Here is a 20,393-nt window from a genome sequence, read left to right on the forward strand (position 1 = left end):
GGCAGGATCTGTGGGTTTAAGTGAGCCTGGTATGTGAGCAGGGTAGCATGTACCCCTCTATAAAGAACTAAAAGCAACTATTGTAACCTAGATCTGGGGCGATCCATGCCCACAAGCAGGCACATTCCCTTACCAACACACTCACTACCAGCGAGGTCCACCAGCTGCAGTCTAGTTTTGACTTGCTTAATTTTCTCAGTTGCTTCGACTTGCACTGGTGAAGAGGTTCCAGAGGAAGAGGCAGATTTACTATCTCTCGTTTTTTGTGGAAAGGTGCAGGAAACCTCTTTATTTAGTCTCTGACTGGCTTGTTCATCTTCCCATGAAGTACCTGTTTAATGGAAAAAGCAAACAAGGAGAGCTTCTCACTGACACTGGTAATTGAGATAGGGGAAAAATGGGACATCAACAGGGGATGTACAGTATCTGCTGTTTAAGTCTATTCTAACAGAAGCAATATACAAGTCAGAATCCATGGCAAGGCAAGCTGAATCACTTTTTCTATCTTAATTTAAGGTTTTACTTATCAAACTGATTGTACCGACTGGTAACAAGTTCTGGTGTAGGTTGTGTTGTATACAATGTGGAAAGCAAGAAACAGGAGTTCAGTAAGGCCTTTAAAGAGGTATTTTTTTCAAGTTTTAGACTGACTGTAACCAAAGTGAGATTTTGGATCTTTGGGAGCAGTAGGCTCTAAAGTCTGGTTCTATGTATTAGAAACGTAACTTGCTGGTGCTCTGGCAAAAAAAAAATCCTCATCCTCTCTTTTCTACTTTGTCCTTTCCTGCTGCTCCCCCTAGACTTCCTTCAGCCCTCATATCCCACTGCTGGATCTACACATGATAAGCTATTAGCTTCAATAGTATTACTCCCATTTGTCCAGGTTGGTTACCTACTACTGTCCTTCCTCTTCCTCAGCAGCAGCATCTGGCTTTCACTCTCTGCTGAGAAGGAAGACAAAGACTGATTCTCTGGGAAATCTGCTTTCACATTAGCTTAGCAGGAATATATTTAAAAGGGATTTCCCAAAGCAGTTTTGCTTTTTAATTAGTGTTTTGGTTTTCATCCATCTCTCTCTTTCTCTCTCTAAAAGACATAAAAGAATAAAAGACACATACTCTGCTACAGGTCATAGAGACAACAGACCTTCTTGGGTGTTTAAAGAGTCTAGTTGGAATAGTACAAAGTTTCCAGCTGCAAAACTTGAGTAAAGAGCAGATGACTTGTCTTGCAGAGCTCTATACTTCTCCAGGTAAGGTGCTGCTAAAACCCAAGCTGGATGTTCACAGTGTAGACAGAGCAGCTGTGTTGGTTTACACAGAATAAATGGCTTCAGGCCATACAGTGTCAACTAAGCGGTCTCTTCTTTAGTTTTAGACAACAAAATTAAGAAACAGCTCTCCTCAAAAGACAGATAATACATGCTAAAACACCTTAATCAAATCAGAAAAGGTGCTGGCTTGTCAACCCTGGCTTTAGGTGCTGAACTCACCACAGATTTTACAACCTTTTATTTAGTGACAGATGGTGGTGTGGTATTTGACAATTGCACCTGGCTTTTAAATCAGGATCTTCTCCTTTTAAACAAGACAGAATGTGCTGTCACACATGCTGTCACACTGTTGCAGTGAGGCACCCTTTGCAGTCTTGCTCTGTCCCCCTACAGGGCACATCTTCATCCATGCGCTGTGAGCTGAAAGTCTGAGTCTGCATTCAGCAATTACACATTCCTACAGAGCTTTGCTGCCAGACAACATGCCACAGTGGAGTGACTGCAATTAGAAGTGGCAAAGGGAATTCTCGACTAGACAAGAGGCTGGTACCTAACAGTGCAACACTGAGTTTTGAAAATTGTAACATCTGTCTGACTGACAAGAATCTGGAGCTGCCTAGAGCTAACATCTGAAACACTGGAGCTGCAACTTCTGAAGTAACTGTGTCTTTTGGCAAGGCCTGTAGGTAACTAAGGGCACTGTTTGTTCTGCTTTGCTGATACTGGTGGTTTAATTTCTGATAGCAATCTAAGGGAAAAAATGTGAAATATTTCCCACTTTCTAAAATCATACTGTTGTTGCAGAGTATGAAGGAGATGGACCAGAGCACTGGAAACAGAGAGCCTAATTATAACATAAGCAAAAGACAATAAAGTTAACTCCAAAAATCCCAAAAGCAATAAACTGGTAAGTCTTGCTGTGGTAATGAAAAGTAGAAATAGAGATGTTGCCACCGTATATAAGACAAGTATATTGTCTTTTCATGCAGTGACCTATTACTAACAGTTCAAGAGACTGAATTTAATGGACTTTTTTGCAAGGTAGGAGGTAAAAAAATTTGATTATTTCTCACCCAAAAGCATATCCAATCCCTATAATGCATGGTTAGCTTTACCACAAACTTTGTATGACATGTAATTATTCATTCTAAGTGATTTAACTACTTTATCTATCTTACTGAGATCTTAACTCTCTTATGACTTACTGACAACATTTATTCATTAGTTGCTCCATGCTATAAAACTCCAAGAACTCTGTAAGTCAAGACATGTAAAGAAAAGTGGTAAGTTTTTATGAAACTCAAAGTTTCAGTAGCATTCAAACATCCAGGTGGTCTGTTATTTAAGAAGGTACGTAGAAGTTAGAAAAATGGAAAAGAACTGAGGGAATGTATCAAACATTGGAAAAAGGAAGAAAAAACAATATGAAAATCTCGCAGTCCACAGATTGTTTTTCTAAAAACAACTGGCTCTAGATGCATTTTAGTAACATCCTACTTACCAAAGTTATCTCCAAAGACAATTGTGGTTATGGTCAATGTCACTACCAGATGAGAACGAGAGGAGTGAGCATGCACCAGTGTTGGGTGCCTGACTCTCAGCTGTAGGCCTTTCTTGACTAGATGTAAAAACTCGGATGCATTTTCAACAGTCCTAAGAAACAAGAAGGATATTTAACTGACTCACGGGAAAAATCACATGAGAAAGCTGAAAATTTAGGTGAGAATCTCAGCATTTCCACATCCCTGCTCTTCTCCTTATACTGATCTCAGTTTCGAGCTGCACAAACAACTGTATATAGATTTTTCCAGGTGGGATACAGTCCAAGATGAAAATTCAAGACAAAAGCTGTGATGTAGTCCTGAAAGTGCTGCAGAAGTGGCCTGTTAGCCTTGCAGGTCCATAGTTACTGTAGCTCAGCTCTTGAAGAAACTGAAATTTCTACATCTCCACACTTTGGAAGAGAAGACATAGGTTTAGACATTGCTGGAATCTCTGGTCTTACAGAGGTGGATTTGTCCAGTTTATGTTGAGGTAGCTCCTTTTCTTAGGTAGTATTAGGCAAAACCCCCCAAAATTTCTCTGGACCTCTGGAAATCATATTTCACATTTGGAATGAAAACCAGAATCCCTGGAAAAAAGTTCAGTTCCACTGTTCAATGTCAGAATAGATAGGCATAAGTTCCTATAGACCATTTTATCTTGTACTATCTGTTTACTTTTCCAGTTAAAGGAAGTACTGCAAATAGGTCTTTGCTCAAAAGGTAAAGACCTAACACAGAAAGTGAAATTAATACAGAAAGTGAAATTAATACAGGAAGTGAAATAAATTGATTAGCTAAAGAAGAAAATCACTATGATTTTCCCTAGGTTTGCAATGTTTAAAACAAATGAGGAAAGATTGCCTACCCTTTCCTTTCTCTGCATTGCCTTCCTCAATCATCATTCAAGATACAACACCTAAACAATAGTTTTTAGGTGGGGGTACGAGTTTGGACTGCCTCGTGACTGAATGCCCTGTAATAGTAGAATCATAAATAACGCTCCTGACAGGCCGCAGGCTTGGTTCCACAATGCTGCAGTCAGCAAAAGCAAGCATGTGGATAAAAAGCAAGGTCTTCATTATTTAGATTTGACTGATTTCATTAAAGGTCACACCGGGCACAAACTTATTTTATGTTAAGAGCCATACTTGAAGAGTTTAGAGACAGAAGAGCAAAAGAAAACAAACTATGCCCTACTAAAGCAATTTCGTCAGAAAATAAAGCAAGGGCACCTGAAGAACAGAAAAGCACTTGGCCACACCATATTTATAGGCACTTAAGAGAAGCAGCCACCTAAAAGCAGTTCTTTGTGTATCCAGGGCTGCATGAAGTAAATAATCACTACAGACTTCTCCTGTCAATCCTGAGCCCCACATGTTGGCCTCCCTTGTAACACCTCTTGGTAGAGGTACCACTGGTGATGTCTCCCTGGTTGGTTGACCTGGCAACAGCAAGGAAGCAGTGGCTCTAGTTCCTACAGTCAGAGCCTCATACTGGGGTGATCTGAGTATTGCCTCCAGTCAAAGGAGGCACACATTCTGCCTTCCCAAGTCTTGAACTGCATCTTCCAGTGGCTGGTCAGCCAGGACTGGATGCCCTGGAAGGGAAGCAGCCTTGGCTGGGATGCAGCACCAGACTGTTGGGTTCTGCAAGGTGCTGCTGATCCCTGTCAAAGGGGTCAGTGCCATGAGCTGCCACCCTACAATGAGCATTTGCAGAAGACAGGCCTCAGGGTGTGCTGTCAGTGCTTGTCACCTCCTGGAGAGCTGCAGCTGGCTTTGGAGGGAAGCAGCATCCCCACTGTGGTGAGCTTGGCACAGTAGCTCCTCAGCAGGACTGATAGAAATAATATTTAAGTATAATCTCTACGACTTAATGATGCTCTATATGCCGCACATTCCAGGACCAGATTCTACAAAGAGAAGCCCTATTGTGGTTAGGTTATGAATTTGATGCTGAATGTTCTCCAAGGTCAACCAAACTATAAAAGAAGAAAGAGACTTGAGGTCTTTGTGATTCACTAAGATGAACATGTTAGCAGGAAAGAGACTACTGTACTTTAATGGATATATGGAGAAGCCAGTGAGACCCAGCAGGCCAATATATTCTAGATGAAATATTATCATAAATGAGGATGTGTTTTTATTCAAAGCACCAGCTGTTTACTTTAGATTTTGGGCAGCTGGGTGGCCTCAATCAATGGTTCCCTTACTTTGTTTGGGTTTGCTTTTTCTTATTAACCTTTCTGTGTAATTATTAATATAACCTGTTTATGAATTGGAATTTTTTCACTGCTTGCATTGTAATTGAAGTATAAGTCCATATTTTTATTTATGTTTGAATTAGAATTTAGTATTAACTGATTGAGATAAGTGGTTTTTAAGACCACTTTAATTCAAGGCGCCAGGTTCCTTTAACATAAATTAAAATTTACAGAAATAAACAGAGCAGCCATTTTATTAACTAGAAGGACAAATGAAACCTTATTACAGCTTCTACTTCTTTTCTCTGTGGCACAAGTCCCACTGCATCTCCCCTCTCCCCTCTCCAAAACCTACAAAAAGGTATGAGTCACCCACTAACTATACAAAGCTCCCTTGGGAAGTGGAGTAGGCACTTTCCAGGAATGAACTGAAGCCAGGCCAACATCCTAGTTACTGAAGTACCATAATTAAAAATTACTTAGAAGTTCTGATGAAACAGGAAAATTCAACTCCCCTCATGCCCACACTACATGCACCCATCTTCATTTCTTATGTCATACGGTTCCTTTCCTCTCTAGTCAAAGGAAAAAGATTAGCTCCTCCAAGAAAGATTCAGACACACAGGTTAGGCTCTGCTCCCAGCCTCTTCTGGAGTTTTTCATTCCCTTAACAGCATAGCCTTAAAAAGATGCTAAAGGTTGGAGTAGAGTCACAGATGGGAAAATCCAAGAACAGAGACAAAGAAAAATCCACCAGTCAGTGTAATACAGACAGAAAGGGCAAAAGGATTCATCACTTCAAACTCTGGTCACTTTTCACTCATTCCATGCTCTTATGGAGCATGCAGAGTGCAATGAAGCATGCAGAACTTCTCTGGAAATCGTATTTAACCTCAAGACCAAAGAGCAGGCATACCCTGGATACAAAGGTTAATCTTTCCTAGAATATTACAGTGCTTATTGTTTCAGAGAAAGAAAGAAGAGTTCTATAGCTCCCATAGGAAAGAAAGCCACCTGACAATTTCTCTGGGGTCCCACTTTTCCATGAGCAATTAAATTAGTAGAAAACATAAGTCAATAAATGTGTCTCACTAGGTAGAATAAAAGTATGTTTGCTCAATCCTCCAGTACATTCTTGTGTTTTTATCAAGGTTTTCTGGCAATAGCATAAACCCACATAAACAAACAACTACTGGTCTGCTTATGTGACTAAGTCCCACAACACAAAATTACTTCCACTGAGGGTGCATTTCATTTTAAATGGCATGGAGGAGGGATGCATTTCAAATATGACTGCTAACCTCCCTTGGAAAAATAGGGATCAGACCATGACAAAGAATTATTACAGAGAAGTGAAGAAAAACATGATGTTTCCCCCAGAAACATAGAAAACTATAATACTGCTCTAAACATTTCAATAGAGTAAGATGTTTCTTTTCACAAAGATTATTTGCTCAAGAAGCAGGACATTTTTTTATGTTTCTAGACATCTCTGTAACACACAAGCAGAAATGTTTCCCTTTGGAAACTGTTCTCATGCTGGGTGCTCACAGAGAGATGTCCAGTAGTTTAATTCCAGTGGGTACCATCACCTCTTTGGTGCCACTAGTACTTTTGTTCTGATTTTTTTCTTTCTGATGTTGATACCACTACCATAAGGCCCAAAGGAGGGCCACAAAAGTGGTGAAGGGGTTTGAGGGGAAGCCGCATGAGGAGCAGCTGAGGTCACTTGGTCTGTTCAGCCTGGAGAAGAGGAGACTGAGGGGAGACCTCATTGCAATTTACTTCCTCATGAGGGAAAGGAGAGGGGCAGGAACCAAACTCTTCCCTCTGGTGACCAGTGACAGGACATGAGAGAAGAGCATAAAGCTGTGTCAGAGGGGTTTACACTGGATATTGGGAAAAGGTTCTTCACCCAGGAGGTGGTCGGACCCTGGAATAGTGATTCTTGGGGCTGTCCTGTGCAGGGCCTGGGGTTGGACTCAATGATCTTGTGGGTCCATTCCAACTCAGGACATTCTATGATAAACATTAGTAAAATGAAGCATCTGAAACAGATTCCCTCTTGTTAATAGAGGAATTTTTATGAACACATGATTTTGAACGTCTAATTACCCAAGGTGTCTTACATATAACAAGAAAGTACTATACATTTGCTTCGTATACCACACATACATAAGGCCAAGAATCATTCCCATGAGTACTAGAACAAGTCTTTGTAACGCTTAGTAAGTAAAAGAAGGCATTATAGTAAGTACAGCTGTAGCCCTAAATACCCTAGCTCTTCCTACAGTGTCAAATTGTGTAAATAAGAATCAAACTTACCATACACCGATGGTGGGAAGGTATACATCTTAAAAGTGAATGGTTAGAAGCTTAGCTGCTTCTTAGCTTTTAGTTTGAAGAACCTCCATTTTCAAGAACTATGGGTTCAAACCATATCAATGGTTTGCTAACACGTCAGCATATCAATTCCAACTTTAACGCCTCCAGTTGTGAAAACAGAACACTAAGCAGTAGTAAAATGGATATTTGTATTAAAAGATCATGTAAAATCTAATTATTTTTACATTTTTTTAACTCCAACACATGTATGGAAGGCTAACATTCTACAGCGGCTTAAAAATTTACAAATAGTACATAAATTTCTATTATAATGTGTAAATTTTATCATTTAGTAAGACTAAATGGAAAGTGCTTTGTGACTCTTATTCAGCTGACAAGAAGAGCCATAGACCCAGCAACAAGAAAATATGCAGCAATCTTCAGGCATTCTGAGAGGAAGGCACTTAACACAGGAGTATAACTCAAACTAATTGTACCGTTATTTCTGGAAGTATTTTGACATTTGCAGTGAACTGTAGTCTAATAGACTGAGCCAACAGAAACAGAACTGTTCTTTTGCACGTGATAAGGACTCATTGTTTAGATGCAATCTCGTGCCTATAATGCAATTTTGTGACAGCTATACATTGCATTAACACCAGACCATGTTTGGATGGCAAGGATCAAGTCATGTACTTACTCATGTGTAAGCAATGGAACATCACTCTTTCCTTCTCTGGTTGTGACAACATCACGCTTGATGCTAAATACTTTTCCATAACTGTCTTTGGCCAGAAGATCAAAAATTTCATTATTATACACTTCTACAACAGAAACCTCAACCCAGTAACTTCCTGGTGGCTTTTCTGAAATTAGCCTGGAAAATAAAAATAAGGGAAAAAAAAAAAAAAAAGAAGAAAAAAGCCAAAAAATGTTCAAGTCAAACCCCAAGTAAGCAACGTGTAAATAAAGATTTATTTTTTAATTGGAATCTAATTACAATCTGATAAAAGTGCTTATTAAGTATCTGCAGCTGTGGCTGTTAAGCTGAAGAATCAGAATATACAGTTAAATTATACATGAAGGAGTATATAAAATTTAACTTTCCAAACAGCTGCACTGACTCAAATTGTTTTTCTCCACTAGCCTCCTGCCTCAAGATTTTTTTTATATCATTTCTCTGCTGGCTGTTATTGCATTCAGAGCTCAGGGTATAAAATCTGGCAGTGCAAGCAGTGAACAGACAGAGAAGGCAAACTAGATCTGTAAGAAGTTATCTGTCCACAGCCTGGGAAAATTAATAAATTAAGGACCTGTCTATTCAGGAGAGTATTTACAGTTAGACAGTTATTCTCATACAAAACTGGATCTTTAATTTAGCTTATACACTTCTCCAAAAGAAACGGGCTTAGCTGGAAAAACCTCTAATGGCTCTTCTGTTATAACACAGCAGCACATCAGTTCAATCTTGTATTAGGTTCAAGTAAAAAAATTCTCAAAGCAGGAGCAGATTGTGGTTAAAAATGCTGCTATCGTTTGGGACTTAGATCTAATCTGGATCCTCTTCATCTATTCAATTGTCAATTTTCACTAAACTTGTAAGAACTTAATTATCTTTTGGACTCCACAACTATGGTTGAAACATATTCAAAAGCTAATTAGGAGTCTAAAAGACAGATGGACAGATAACACACAGCAAGACTGCATAATCTTATTGTCTTAGAAAATCAGATTAAGCAGGAGAGAGACTAGAAATCCATATAAAAACTAAAAAAATCAAATGGCAGTCAGAGAAGATATAAATATTAATCATTCTGAAGCTGAAATCTGTAATGATAAACACATTACAAACATTATTTCATTCTTTCTATAAAATTTAAGGTGACTACCACTGACAACAAGCCTTTACTTAGTTTTTACCTGAACACTTCTTGGGTAGCTCGAGGAATAATTCCAAGTTCTGATTCATCTTCTGTAGTGAATGCAAAGTTCCCCTCTACCTGTGGTCCCAACATTGTGTATGTCTTCCCACTTCCAGTTTGCCCATAAGCCATGATACACACATTGTACCTGAAATTTAAAAGGGCTTTCATTTATTTTACTGTTACCAAATGTGTTTGTTAGGTGGCAAGTCAAACCCCAAACGATTTGGGAACACAAACTGAAACAAAAAAATAAATACACTGCCCCTGAGTTCTTTCTGGAGATCTCAAAATCTGAAAGTAACTAAAGTATTGCCCATAACATCCCCTAAACAGATTTTATTTTTTAAGCAGAGTTGAGATGCTTTTAAGAAGTTGTTTCAGGGATACTTAGCTTGGAATGACTGATGAGGTTAGATGTCCTGTCTGCCCAACTTCCAGGAACTGCACTACTGAGCTGCTTGTAAATCAGCTTGTGAAGCACTGCAGTTTACCAGACAGCATTTTAAAGTAAACCATCAGTGGGTTTGATTTGTCTTACAGTGCTGTGCTGCAAACCACTGCACTAGTGTCTTAACAGCTGGGAACTCTTCATCTCTCATAGCCTTTTTCAGGCAGGCTCATCAGTCAGAGAAGACAGCCCTAATAATAAGAGGCACAAATTTTATACCAAAAGCATTAGTTCAGTACGAGCATGCACACAGTGACTACTCTGGAATAAAGGTGGCAGGAACTGCTCTGATACGGACAAGTCGAAGATAAAAAGTGTACAACATTAGTGCACAGGTACAGGCATCTATGAAACACAGTTCGCCATCTTCTGAAGTAGACAAGTAAATACATCTAATGCACAGAGCTCTGAAACTGCCTTTTCCACTGCACTGAAAATAATAAAAAAATAGTCCACAGTTGTGAGCTCAGTTGTGGATGTCTGTGCTGTTCAGGGATCTGAACTTAGAGGTATGATTCCTATCTAGAAAGTGTGTTTCTAACACAATTAGATCAAAGTCAACACATTAAACAAAACAAGTGGGAGGGCACAGATGCATCCAGCCACAGTACTGCTTTGTAAGGAGGACCGATACTGTATTGTACTCCTTGGCTGCATCTGCTCTGCAGCACCTGCCAGCATCTTGGTGTTGACCATAGAACTGTGCCAGCAAAACCCTTGGAAGACATGTAGTTATGCTGATAGGACCACTCCCTCCCTGGACTATCTTGTTTGTTCAGAGACACAACATTAGCAGAATCTCCATACATGAGGAGCACTTTGCCGTTTGCTGAAATTTCTGCTCTATTAGAGAGTCACAAGAATGGACTTGCTCCTGTTCTGCCAGGGAGTAAAATTTCACTGCCTAAGCTACCTCCTCTGTGGGCAGACCTGAAACAGCTGCTTCTGGTTATGCAATGCTTTTCCTCATATCAAAAATGTTGTTTCAAGCACATGCCATATTTCAATGAATACCCCTCATCTAATTGTTTTAAATGTATGGCTTCAAGTCATGAAATATTTAAATGGCCACTGCCACAATCTTTTGCATATTAAACATGCCTAGAAGCAATTATTTTGGGAGAATTATTTAGAAAGCTTTCTCTTGTTAGAAAGAAATGTGGGCTGATAAGCCACACAGCAAATACCTGGATGACCTTTCTGGGGATGTGAAATCAAAGTTGCAGTCAGTAAACTTATAGTAAGGTCCCTCCAGATTTTAGGATACAGAGTATAAAATAGGATTCTAATCATAGATTTGATGAAGTAAAGGAGATAACTGTAACTGAAAACAAATAGCACTGCAGCAAAATTAAATGTGATGGATATTAGGGCTGTAAATCTGAAATGAGGACTTCTTGAAGTATTCACTGCTGACATGACTCTACTTGTATTTATGTCAGTAGAAAAGGTCACGCTAACTTTAGTAGTTTTCAGCTAGACTAATAATGAGCAATTTTCCCAATTCCACCCCTCATGCACACTGCCTGGCCACTTGTAGCTTATTGAGACTTCTAGCTCTGCTTCAAAATCAAAGAGATCTTTGGAACCAAAATGGGAGCCAAAAATTTGCAGGTTGTAGTTTTCCACAGGAAAAACAGAATTAAAGTCTTCTTAGAAGTCTGTCAGACTTTCCCATAGTCCAGCTAATCAAATTTTCCTTAATTGTTGTTTATTAGAAGACAGTAAACATCATGGACAAAATACTTCTGGCAGGATATAAATGATATGATTAGAAGCTAAGTAGACAAGTGATTGGAACATTGAAGAGACAGATGCAAATTGGGTATCAATCAGTGAAAATTTCTCTGCCAAAGCCAAACCAGTATTTCAGTAAGCCCAAATGAGCTAAAACTGGCCAAAGCGGTATTATATCTAAGTAGGCACAGGAGAGAATGAATTGTTGGGGGATTCAACAAGCACCAGATTACTATATATTTACCTGTATAATAGTTTACTTCATTGGTGTTCTGGTTCCAACATAAATGTTTCAAATAGAGAAGTCTAAAAATTTTTTACTATGATTCACCAGATATTTTTCCTTCTCCTCTGCTTCTTACTATATATATAACAGTTATATTCTTGCTTAGAAAATTCTTACTGTCAAGCTAGAATACCAGTAGTTTTGTAGCACTCTCCTGAAAAGAGTGTGGGTGTTCACTATAGCAAAGTTATGACTAGGAGAAACACTGTTTAAGAAAATCAAAAGGAGGAGAAATGTATTTTCCTCTTTAAAATAAACAAAAAAGTTTGATTCTTCAATGCTGTAAAGAAATGCTGTATTACTCTCTTGCTGGTCCTGTATGACTCACTGTAAACTTTGAAGCCTGCTGTACTTTGTCTGTTTTGCATATGGAAAAATCTTTCCTTCCTGTATATTTATACTGAAAAATGAAACAATTCATTAAGAAAGAAAAATAAAGAAAAAATAAGGAAAAGGAGCAGAACACTACTTTCCACTTAACCTAAAAGTTGTTACAGACCACTTTGGAACCCAGATTAAAACAATCAGGAGCAGCAAAGAGGTTCAAGGCTCAGACTAAGTATGTCTGTTTCCCATTTACAATAGGAAGGCTGCTGTGCTCATATGCACAGACTTACCTTCCCTGAAAACCTGCTCCTGTTTAAACAGCACTTCTGGAAGAACAAGACAGGTCTTTTGTTTTTAATAACATTTCCTAACTGAAAACGAAAATGCTGGATTCTAGGACAGGATTCTCCCAGTGTGAAAATTAGAAAGTGAGAAGTACATCAGATCAAGATACAAATTGGGTATATCTGAAGACACTTAAGTGACATACTGAGCCAAAGCAAAATTATGTTCATTGCAAAAGGAAAAGTAGGGGGAGAAAACAGTAGTTTTAAGACTTCTTTAAACTCCTCCAACCTAGTGGTCCCTAGGTTGCTTAGTTACAGAAGCTGTGGTTACTTATCACTGGTAAACAAGAATAATGTAATATATGACTTTCCTCAGCCCAGGTAGCCCTTGGGGGCCCCTCTGTGGCATATGCAAAGGGATGTCTGGGATTTCCCAATATCCACAGTATCCTGATATACCTCTTTTAGGCCACTTTTAAGAAATGGAGACTTGGAAACTTCAGTGCACAGACTGCCAGGAACAAGGACTGTGACAGTTCAACTCTGCCACTGTGGAGGGAAAGGAACTGTCTTTTCCTCTACAGGGAGGGAAAGTTACATGACAGCTTTACCATATAATCAAGTGACATTGGAGCAGGGATAAAAAAGGAGCAGAAAAGAAGTTATGTACAAATCTCAGTTTATAACAGTATGCACTTTAAGGCTTCTTTGCAAGAATAGCTTAAGTTGGCTCTAGTATAAATGAGAAATCACTTTATAAACTTAAGCAGCTAGAAGTAATTTCATATACTCGCTAGTGCTTGTTACTGATCAGTCTTGTATTCAAACCAGAATGCTGTTTTACCCCTGTGCCTGAAGAAGCAGTAGAACTGCGACTGAGGATGCTCCATTCTGGTTCAATCAGGAATCGATCACACCACGTCCAATGGTCTGTGCTCACACATAACCAGAACTAAGAGTGGCCCTGGCAGGCCTTTCATATGTGAACTGTTGGACAAGATGTACCACCATTTCTGCAACTGGAAAATGGTTATGAAACATAACCTACAAATCCCCCATTAGAAGCGATGCTTCAGTTTGCCAGAAGCAGACCAGAGGAAAAAATTTTTTTTATTTTTACAAATTTATCTGCTCTGCTAAATTTTGTAAAGCGTTTTCACTGTTTATACAGGGAAACAACATTCACTTGGTGTTGAGTGGAAAGAAAACAGAAAATGGAACTGCAAAGCCACAAAACTTGACTGGATCACCACTATTAAGTAATTTTCTTTTTTAATTTATGGGTTTCAGTAGATTATTGTGCTTTAGCTTTCTTACTCCCACCTTTTAACTTACCCATCCAGAAGAGATGTTAGCAAAGGGGCCACATCTGCAAACACTGCATCCTGAGACTCTGAATCATTGTAAACTCTGAGGAAAAAAGTGCAATGATTAACCAAATTAAAAATATAAATATGTTGTCACAATACAAGAATGCAAACTATGGAAAATGTAGGCCAGTGACATAAAACATGGAGCCTGCTGATATTTTTATGTCAGGGAACTGAAAATTAGAACTCCAAGGTTCTCACTCACTTTTTGGGAGCAGCTGTTGTGTGCTGGAGGGAATGAGCCAGAGGTATACACTTGTAAGAGGTACACAGGCTGCAAACTTGCCTGGGGATTTGCCTCAGAAGACTCAGTGGCAGAGCAGAAATCAGAATACACCTGACGGTCATGTTTAAAGATGCACTGTCTTTGTGGGCAGTATCAGCCTAAGGTATTTCCATCCTCACCCCCATGAACGATCTACTCTGAAATCAACACTTCTCACTCAAGGGAAAACTTTCTATTACATTGTAATGTGGATTGCAGATTAATTTTCAAAGAGAATGAAAGACAATTAAATTTAATGAGTTATTCCGCCTCTTAGAAAAGAACAATGACAGTTCAATCCTTAGGCCAAAACTGTGATGTCTGAAACAATCCCAATAGTTTTTCAAATGCAAGGAGTAAAGAACCAAACACAGGACATTCAAAGAAATCTTTCCTCCAACCCTTTCAAGTTTGTAACAACATAAACTCAAGACCTGAAAATAGGAAATCATCAGAGAGAAGAAATTCCAATCATAAAATGTGGACATGCTAACTCATTCATTTTTTCTCTAGCGCACCAAATATGTATCCTCCCCAAGATTACAGCCTGCAGCGCGCATTGTTTATACAAGATGAACATAATCTAAAACATGAATGTCATTAGCCACGCTTAAATATTTGAGGTATGAATGCCTATTTTTGTCAAAAGCTCCCTTTCTGGTATCTTTCTGTGGTGATTTTTTTTTATTTTTTTGTTTAGCTAGCTCTGTTTTCCAATGAGTGATACGTGTTCCTTATAGCTTACAGTAAAACGGCTAATTAGAAACAGGAATTTTGGTAGCAGCAAACATTACAAAACACAGGCACTTCACTGTGTATACAGTGCACTAGTAGACTTCACCTAGCAGTATCCCACAGCTTGTGTATGATACTACAGGTTTAACTGAATGAAGATAAAGTGTGCTCTTCAGCATTTACTCAACCCTCTTTGTATATCTGACTATGATCTGTCTGCTACAGTCTATAGACTCCACAAATATAGTTTTTGTACTCATGTTCTCCATAAATAAGACTGTGCAGAGGGATCACTGATAAACAGATACAGAACTGGAGTCAACACACTGAGTTCTGCATTTTTCCTGACAACAGACAGAGGAAGGAGCAAGAAACACTATGGTGGCTGGAGACACAATAATTCATCTCTGTGCCTCATCCTAATCTTTGAAAGCTGTAAACTGGCCTCAAAATTGAAATATGAGTTGAATCTCTGTTTCAAAAAAAATATTATTAGAATTAGCATTCAGTTTCTTTTTGCATCTTGCTGAATTCTTGGCTTGAAGTAACATCCTGTGGCAACGTGTTCCACAGACTAATTGTAAGTTCCATGAAAATGTACTCTCTTTAATCAGGAAAGGAGCACTTGTCTGGTTTGAAGGACACATACTGGTTGTACTGCCATTTCTCTGATGTGCCCTTATAGTACACAGAGAAACCAACAAATATGCAGAGATGTGGCACAGTTTGTACCAGGAAGACACAGACACTGAATAGCAATACTCCATCCTTGCTTTGCATGCATATGAGCATATGCTTCAGTTAACTTTGCACATCAAATCTGCAAGGCCAATACAAGAGTGCAAAAGCACTTCCAAACACTTTTCTCTGCTTCATCTATTATCTGCACTTGATGAAATATTCATTAGCACCAAGTCCTCCATCTTAACCAACTAGGCTTCTAACTCAGTATGTGTTGAAATATTTTTTCTTAGCATATCAAAACATCTCAGAGCTAATACATAAATTTAAAAAGGGAAAAGAAAAAAGAAAAAATAAACTTAGAAAGGTATTTTAAAGACTAAAACATTCACTGTGTCTTCAGATGCCATTGATGACTTTTGTGGACTAAGACAGCAAACAGATTGCTAGCGGCCACAACCCAGGCTAGAGTCAGTCAGTCTTAGCAGTTCATTTGCACTGCAAATTAGAATCACAGAATCATTAAGGTTGGAAAAGACCCCTAAGATCATCAAGTCCAACCTTTGACCAAACACCTTGTCAACTAAACCATAGCACTAAGTGCCACGTTGAGTCGTTTCCTGAACACTTCCAGGGATGGTGACTCCACCACCTCCCTAGGCAGCCCATTTCAATGCTGAACCACCCTTTCTGTGAAGAAATTGAGTGTAGTGCAGCTTGAGGCCATTACCTCCAAGTAGTACAGCCTCAGACAGCTATGTCAGGGTCAGGCTCTGGTAGCCGATCAGCAGAAAGGCACAGGGCTCCATGTTACAGTAACTACTCCAAATATTTACTCAACTTCCTAAAGGAGTTTTACTGCCACTACTTAGCTGCTGTGGTTCAAATGCTACTCCTACCCAAATAAAATGGTTTATAAAGTAATCTTGAACTAGTTTATGCTACACTATAACCACAGCACCAGCTGAAGTATGGACACCCACTTCACTAGCTATCTGAAACCATGAAAGATGCCACAAATCCAAAGACTCTCTTTCTTTAACCCCATGTATTTTTACCAGAACGATGATAGATTTGTCCCTGTATACTGATTAATGTTAATTTCACCTTGAAAAATTCTGAGCTTCTTTTTTATTTTCCTAACTGATTTGCCAATAAAATTGTAAAAGCATAACATGCTGAAAGCTGGAATTTTCTTCCTGAGCTGAAATCAAATATTTTGACATTTATTAGTTCCATAAAATGTTGCTAAAAAAATAAACATTTTTGAGTTCATAAGAACCATATGCTCCTCTGTTTATAAAAAAGAGTTGTGCTGGGACATTAAAAAAACATTCCCCAAGAACTGCATTCTTTGGGGGATTTACATTTTTTTAACCCTTTTCCTGATTATCAGGATCTACACCACATTTCCAGAGTCACAGCAATCTGGAGTCCTGTGTCAATATCATTAACTGTATTGCTCTACAGAGTTGAATTCCAACATTATTCTGTATTTATTTCAACTAGCATGGCTGTGTTAGGTACAGCTGAAAGGTGAAAGGATTTACTTTGAGTAGCTTAGCAGACATGTGAGGGGGCCATGTACCCTAAGAGATCTCATATGCCTTGAATCAAAGGAGTCCTATAACCTAGGGAGTCAGTAAAGCTTCCCCAGGATTTGCATTATCTCAGGAATTTTCAAGTGATTGGTGGCCTACAGGACAGTCTCTGTGAATAGAAAAAGGCAGTATTTTAGAAGGAACCTCGAGGAAAGGGTGAATGACTAGCAATCTTTAGCAAACCTATGGCAATTCAGGCCAAATCTTAAGTTTAAACCAGGACAGATAATTCATTTTGCATACATTTGACTTTAAATAAGGTTTTGCCTTCAAGCAAGGAAGCATGAAACTGTCCTCATATGTTCTGTTTCCAGAAGGTTTTGAAACATGGTTGGAGGTTGAGAGCCTACCGAGTCATTGCAATATATAGGTACAAAGTTTGCATTAGAAAAAAGGCACTGGGGTAAAATTTTGTAATTTTTTTCGTTTACAAAAATCTCATTTGTATTAATTTAACTCCTCATTCCTGTTTTCAGAGATTCAGGTCAGCACCATTCTGAAAGAACAGAAGGCACCCTTCAAGCCTGACTCCCTGCATTTTTCTGTCTCATACTGACTCTGGTGCCACCGAAACCCTTATCACAACTGGTACATTCCAAATCACACTCATCTATGCGGATTTTTGAGCACCTAACATGGAAAGTAGTCACACTATAGCCTTTCCCTTGGGGAGCAATGATTTACATGCCACTACTCTACCCTGCTGTCTGTGTTGAGGCTGTTTGGACATCAACTCCTACAAGTGCTCAGTCCAGTTTCTGGCTCAGTCATGCTGTATGTCTAATGCTGAAGTCAAGCAATCCACCTCAATTCATAGAATCATTGAATGGTTTTGGTTTGAAGGAATCTTTAAAGGTCACCTAGTATAACCCCACTGCACTGAGCAGGGACATCTTCAACTAGATCAGGTTGCTTAGAACCCCATTCCACCTGACCTTGGATGTTTCCAGGGATGTGGCATCTATTCCCTCTCTGGGTAACCTGTTCCAGTATTTCACTACTTTCATTGTAAAAAAATTCTTCCTTATATCTATTCTCAGTCGACCTTCTTTTAGTTTAAAACTATTACCCCTTTTCCTATTGCAACAGACCCTGCTAAAAAGTTTGTCCCCATTTTCTTATGGGCCCTCTTTAAGTACTGAGAGACAAACGTCCTCTCCTTACCTTTAAAATATTTTGCTACTTTGCAACATGTTGCAAGGATCATGACAGCTACTCAGATTGTGAAGAGTCAAATAAGTCTATGCAGGTTTCAAATTTAGGCATATCAGCAGTCTTTATTGAGAGGGAGCACTGTCATCTATACCCCAAAGTGCACTATTCTGCCCTGGGAAGAACATATATATCACACTAAAAAAACCCCAACAACCTCCCTCTCCTAACCCCCCAGCCACCTCACCCAAAATCCCAACCAAAAAAAAAACCACATTACCTTCTAGCCAATGCCTACTAAAAAAATCAGTCTTCACTATACAAATATTCCATCAATCCAGATTTCCAGATTGCTGCACAGAACTACCCACCTTTCAAACTGAAAAGTCTTGTTTATTGATGCATGGCCAGGACGGCTACACTTGACAAGGACAGTTTCCTAAGAGAAAAAAAACCCAAAATATTTATAGTTAATATGACAGGCACACACACAACAAGAAATATGTATCAATTCTAATGTTCCAGGTGGCAGCAGTAATTAAGGATCAGGAAGTCCAAGGCCCTTCACCCACCAACACACAAGGCTTTAGAGCCTGTACACTGCAGTGAACTAGCAAGACCATAAGAAAGGATTTCAAATCCCACTGAGGTTATTAAATAACAACCAACACAAAACACACTTAAGTTCAACAGAAAGATACAAACCCTTACATGAACTTCTTTTGTACCTAAAAAGTCACAGGCAAGTAAAACCAACCTTCCTAACTACCACCACAGGTAGAAAAAATGGCAAAAAGAGTTCTTTTTTCTTATTTGACAAATTTTCACAGTGCCTTTTTAGACTGATTTCATATATAGTTATGTCTAGAACTAAGCACAAGATGCACATTGCATTAAATAACAAGCTAGTTCACAACTGTAAGAAAGAGTTGCACTAGTACAATTGGTAGAATTCCACGAGGTTTTAGTGGAATCCACTTTCCAGATGAATTATACAGTAGCTTTGTAAGTCCGGCAAATATGTAGGCCGCTCTTTAAACTATTAGTGGAGTACAGTCACAGCAGTCTGACATGCCTTATGTAGCAAACTCTGTGCCCTTCTGCCCCTCATGGCTGAAGTAGCCTAACTGCTGCAAAAAGCAAAGAAAAATTATGTGGGGGTTTACAACAATTTGGGTGGAAGCTCGCTAGCACACAAAATACTTCATCCCATTCAAGGAGGTTTCCTACCTTACTAACCTGTGGTTACAGAACTGCATTTGATGGGAGTGCTGAAATTCATAATGTGCTTCAGGCAAGTAGCTTGGAATGCTGAACTAGTGGCCTTCAAATGAGTAGTGCCACAGACTGAAGTCGTAAAGAGCTGAGCAAATAATGATTGCATAGCAGTATGCCCAGCAGGCAAATGGCTAATAAACATCAAATTTCTTGCTTTGAGTTTACAAGTATTTCTTCCTCTTTGGAGAAAGAAAATGTATCATTATCAAAGTAATGATGACAGAAACACTTACTCTACATAATGAGGTATGTTACCTAGTAGTGCAAAAATTAGCAGAGTACAGATCTCAGTAAAACACTTTGCTACAAAATGGCCTGACACAGAAATTCGAATAGGATCAGCAACCAACAGGCTACAGGAGAAGGGAAAAAGGAAAAAAAAACCAAAAAGCGTATAGAGTTATGGAAGACATTTCTGATTCAGATATCAAATTTACTTGTAGAGCAGCTTTCTCTAGGGTGAAAAATGAGACAGAAAAAACCTCTATTTTTTGTAACACAAAAACAAAAGAATTAACTGTTAATAGGCAGAAGTTTCATATGAGCATTTGTAATGACCTTCCTTTCTCAGGAGCTCAGTATGGCCTAACATATCCACCACAGCTGCAGGCCTACAGAATCTCATCAAGTTTCCCTGTCAATAGGGTTTGTGAAATCCATACTGCTGTCTCACATGAACACCAAAGAACCTTTTTTGCACCCCAGGGTTACAGAATACTCCCAATCTGAGTTCTTTCAGTGCCATAAGGATCATGAAAATGACAAAAGGATACTTCAGAAGTATCCACAATCATAAATATTCACTATCTGTCCTGACACCCAAGCATGACTACTCAAGCCTGGTGAACAGATCAGTAAGTGAAATTAAGTAACGCAGAGAAATAATTTCAAATGAGTTATATGGAATACCAGATACAGACATGATCACAGAATCTAGCTGGGGTAATTATAATTTC

At 38.9% G+C, this 20,393-nt stretch overlaps 2 protein-coding genes across 2 annotated transcripts in view; one reads left to right on the forward strand and one right to left on the reverse strand.

Moving 5' to 3' along the window:
* Nucleotides 1–2,007, forward strand: part of FRMD1 (FERM domain containing 1) — a 61,769-nt gene extending 59,762 nt beyond the window's left edge. The window contains exon 14 of the mRNA XM_051811156.1: nucleotides 1,667–2,007. Within this exon, the coding sequence (XP_051667116.1) occupies nucleotides 1,667–1,705 (39 nt within the window). The 3' untranslated portion in view covers nucleotides 1,706–2,007. The remainder of the gene's footprint in view (nucleotides 1–1,666) is intronic.
* The window catches only part of KIF25 (kinesin family member 25), a 45,899-nt gene that overhangs the window by 4,122 nt on the left and 21,384 nt on the right, over nucleotides 1–20,393 (reverse strand). The window contains exons 8-13 of the mRNA XM_051811157.1: nucleotides 18,531–18,598; nucleotides 13,691–13,765; nucleotides 9,266–9,415; nucleotides 8,046–8,222; nucleotides 2,775–2,926; nucleotides 134–331 (exon numbers count right to left, since the gene is read on the reverse strand). Coding sequence (XP_051667117.1) covers nucleotides 134–331; nucleotides 2,775–2,926; nucleotides 8,046–8,222; nucleotides 9,266–9,415; nucleotides 13,691–13,765; nucleotides 18,531–18,598 — 820 coding nt within the window. The remainder of the gene's footprint in view (nucleotides 1–133; nucleotides 332–2,774; nucleotides 2,927–8,045; nucleotides 8,223–9,265; nucleotides 9,416–13,690; nucleotides 13,766–18,530; nucleotides 18,599–20,393) is intronic.

Source organism: Manacus candei, unplaced genomic scaffold (assembly GCF_025592945.1).
Source record: "Manacus candei isolate 608988 ecotype Guabito, Panama unplaced genomic scaffold, ASM2559294v1 h1tg000081l, whole genome shotgun sequence".
Lineage (NCBI taxonomy): Eukaryota > Metazoa > Chordata > Aves > Passeriformes > Pipridae > Manacus > Manacus candei.